Source organism: Pygoscelis adeliae, unplaced genomic scaffold (genome assembly GCF_000699105.1).
Source record: "Pygoscelis adeliae isolate BGI_AS28 unplaced genomic scaffold, ASM69910v1 Scaffold203, whole genome shotgun sequence".
Lineage (NCBI taxonomy): Eukaryota > Metazoa > Chordata > Aves > Sphenisciformes > Spheniscidae > Pygoscelis > Pygoscelis adeliae.
Window position 1 is genome coordinate 9,745 of NW_008824407.1, and position 3,687 is coordinate 13,431.

At 59.1% G+C, this 3,687-nt stretch overlaps 1 protein-coding gene across 1 annotated transcript in view; it reads left to right on the forward strand.

Moving 5' to 3' along the window:
- Positions 1-462: 462 nt before the first annotated feature.
- The window catches only part of ACE (angiotensin I converting enzyme), a gene marked incomplete at its 5' end in the record, with an annotated part of 29,837 nt that continues 26,612 nt past the window's right edge, over positions 463-3,687 (forward strand). Inside the window, 5 exon segments of the mRNA XM_009320429.1 lie at positions 463-630; positions 2,021-2,108; positions 2,357-2,500; positions 2,734-2,925; positions 3,085-3,220. Of these exon segments, the coding sequence (XP_009318704.1) occupies positions 463-630; positions 2,021-2,108; positions 2,357-2,500; positions 2,734-2,925; positions 3,085-3,220 (728 nt within the window).

Sequence of the window (3,687 nt, forward strand, 5' to 3'; positions counted from 1 at the left end):
GGAGAAAAGTGAATGGGGCATCTTTGTAGTTTTCCTTTGGGCTTCTGCAAAGGTGAGAAACAGCAGGAAAACGGGGGTCTGGCAGCTGCCAGAGCCAGCCCGGGAGCACCCAGACACCCTGCCCGTGTGGCGTGGACACCCCCGTCCCAGCATCCCCACCCCATCTAGGCCACAACACCCCGGAGCCGCCTCCAAAACATCCTCAAAGGGCACCTTGGTGGGTGCTTGCCAGGAGTGCTGCAGGCAAGCGGGGGCTGCAGACGTTGCCGCGTCGGCTGGAAGCTGATGTCTTTATCTATGAATGTCATGGACTGGGGACAGCCCTGCCTGCCACCTCATGTCCCATGCCCTCTGGCTCCCACGAACCCTCGTGGCTCTGAACCCGGCCCCCAAACTGTCGCCTGGGTGGGTGGCATGTCACAGGGCTGGTCCTGAGTCCCCATGTCCCCTCTCACCGTGCAGGTCGAGGCATCGCTGGAGGAGCAAAACTTCACGGAGCTGTGGGGGAAGAAAGCCAAGGAGCTCTATGGCAGCATCTGGAGCAACTTCAGTGACCCGCAGCTGAGGAAAATCATTGGCTCCATCCAGACCCTGGGACCTTCCAACCTGCCCCTGGAGAAGAGACAGCAGGTAGGCAAGGTGCCGGCGAAGCCCTGGGCATTGCCAGGGTGCTGCGAAACCCCTTAAAGGGTTTTTGGCCAAGCCTCCAGACTCTGTTACTGGCCCATTGCCCCTCCATTACATTTTGGAGGGTCTCCCTGGCCTATGCACAAGGGAAGACAGTGATGGAGGGGGGAGATGGGGTGCTATCTCGGGGGGATGTGGGGTGCCTGCTGGCCCCATTATCCAGCCTTACCCTCATCTCGGAGCTATCCCAGTGGGAACCAGAGATTTCCTGCTTACACAGAGCAGCCTTGGGCGTCACGTGGAGACCAGCCAGGCTGTGCCCATGGCCAGGAGCCAGCTGGCTCAACCCCATCCCTGGTGCTCCTCGGGGATGCAGCCCACTGAAAAGGAGGACTGCTGCAGCCAGCCGGCGCCTGAGCCCTCCCTGCAAGCCCAGAAATGCTGTGCCTTGGGACAGTTCCGCGCTAGGGACATCAGGACATCCTGAGCCTTCCCCATCATGGTCCTGAGCTTTCAGGGTCATCTACCTAAATGCGATGTGATTTCAATTCCCGTGAATGAAAATATTGCCCAGGCTGAGGCTGGCAGCCAGTTGCCTCTGCATGAGTGCAGGGACACCGGCACTGCCATCCCCTCCAGCCTGGCCCATGGCTCCCTGACAGCCCTCCCCACCAAAACCCCTCGTGGCTGGCAAGCCCAGTGATCCAATCCTTTCTGGAGAAGCATCGGCCCCGGTTCCTTCCAGGAAACCTGTCCCTGCCCTCTCCCAGATAACAGACAGCATCACGTCTCCTCCCTGCACATTGGCCACCTTTCGCCTGTCCCCAGGCAGCTCCATCCCCCAGCCGCCACCGTCCCCCATCTGCCCGGCCAGAGCAGAGGGGTGGGAGTGCAGAGAAGGACGGAGCGGAGGAATTTCCTTCCCTGGGAATGGGCTCCCTGGGCAGATTCCAGGAAATCTCCTGTTGCTATTGTTTGCTGTTGTTGAAGTTCACAGAAATAAATCTCCCTCCTCCTCCTGCTTTTCTTTTTTTTTTTTTTTACCCGCTTAGATAAACAGGCCGTGCCGCAGCCCCGCTGACAAAGAGCTTTATAAATAGCCCCGCTCCGGGACACCACAAGCACTCGCGCCACGTTCAAGGGTGGTTCAGCGAGTGGCTGTGCATGGTTTGTCTGTCCCAAAGAGCCTCCCTGCTCCCACCATGCAAAGGGTGTAAAACTCTGGGTGATAACATGCTTATCTCACCAAAAACACGCTGTGTAAACACACCAATCCTCCTCCACATCCCTCTGGACACACACACACACGATCCGGAGCCGGGAAGTCTGTAGATCCCTCCTGAAGGACCATTCACATCCCCTTCCAGCCCCAACATCTTTTCCTTCCCCGCAGTACAACACCATCCTGAGCAACATGGACAAAATCTACTCCACGGCCAAGGTGTGCCTGGCCAACGGTACCTGCTGGGAGCTGGAGCCAGGTACGGTCCTTGTCCCTCTGCCTCTGTGGGGTGCTGAGCACCCCATGGCCATGAGTTTATCCTGGTCCCCACATCCCCAGCGGGTTGGGGTTGGCAGGTCCCACCCATGTTCTTCAGGGTTGTCCTGGGGGGAGGATGGGTATTCGGGTCTGGTGCAATTGTGGTGGCACCTCCGCAGAGCTACTGTAGGATGTGACACCCCACCCTCCTGCCCCTCTCTCATGTCCTACTTCTCCCCTCTGTCCCAGACATCTCGGACATCATGGCCACCTCTCGCAGCTACAAGAAGCTGCTCTATGCCTGGGAGGGGTGGCACAATGCTGCGGGCAACCCACTGCGCGCCAAGTATGAGGAGTTCGTGAAGCTGAGCAACGAAGCCTATCAGATGGATGGTACAAGCAGGATGGGGGATGCAGGGGGTGGTCAGGGATCGGGGTGGGAACTGGGGCCAGGGTCCTGCTGCTCTCCCCATCCCACATGCAGCCAGGCATCCAACTTCCATTTCCCTGGTGCAAACAGGGAAGGGACAAAAATCCTACTGCTGTTCCCTGGTCCCAGCTGTTGGGGCTGGGTGGGGGGCAGCCCCGGGGGCTGGAGCCAGAGGTCATCACTGCCTCTCTGGCAGGATTCAAGGACACAGGCAGCTATTGGCGCTCCTGGTACGACTCAGCCTCTTTCGAGGATGACCTGGAGCATCTCTACAACCAGCTGGAGCCGCTCTACCTCAACCTGCACGCCTTCGTCCGGAGGAAGCTGTACAACCGCTATGGCCCCAAATACATCAACCTGAAGGGTCCCATCCCTGCTCACCTCCTGGGTAAGAGGAGGGACCCCCTCCAGCCTGTGCCCAGGGGTGCTGGTGGGGCCAGAGGGGCACACGCAGGGCCGTAGTGGGACAGGGAGGTCCCAGTTATCACCGTGCTTCTCTTCCTCCCGACCTCCTACCAGCTCTGCTCCAGCTGTTTTCTCTTCCCAGGCAACATGTGGGCTCAGCAGTGGAACAACATCTATGACCTGATGGTACCCTACCCTGAGAAACCCAACCTCGATGTCACAAGCACCATGGTGCAGCAGGTGATGGGCTGAAGGACTCACTGGTGGCACCAGGGGGACAAAAATGGGGGGTGTTGGCCAAGGCTTGACCATAACATTGACTCCATGGGAGTGGTTTCTCATACCTGCATAGGGGACAGCAGAAAAGCCATGTCTGGGAAGGGAAGGGACAAAGAAATGATCCCACTCCCTCTCTGGCAATAACCAAAGAGGCAGCGGATGGGCAAAGAGGAAAGACAGTGCGGTGGGACTAGTGCCAGTCCCCGGGCTGGGGGCGGCGTCCACACCATCACACAGTTCCGAGTGCTCCTGGGGCATCCCCTCTCCTGTCCATGCTGGGCACCAGCACCATCGCTCAGTGCTTCTTAGGGATGCTCACACCAATTCTGGGGCCAGGGCTCCCCATCAGGGTGAGAGGGGCAGGACCCCAGTCCCTTAGAGGGACCCACCTCATCCCCATGGTACTGGGTGAGCATCAGAGGCAACGCCCAGGGCATGTGCAGCCCCTTCCTCAGCTGTAACCCAC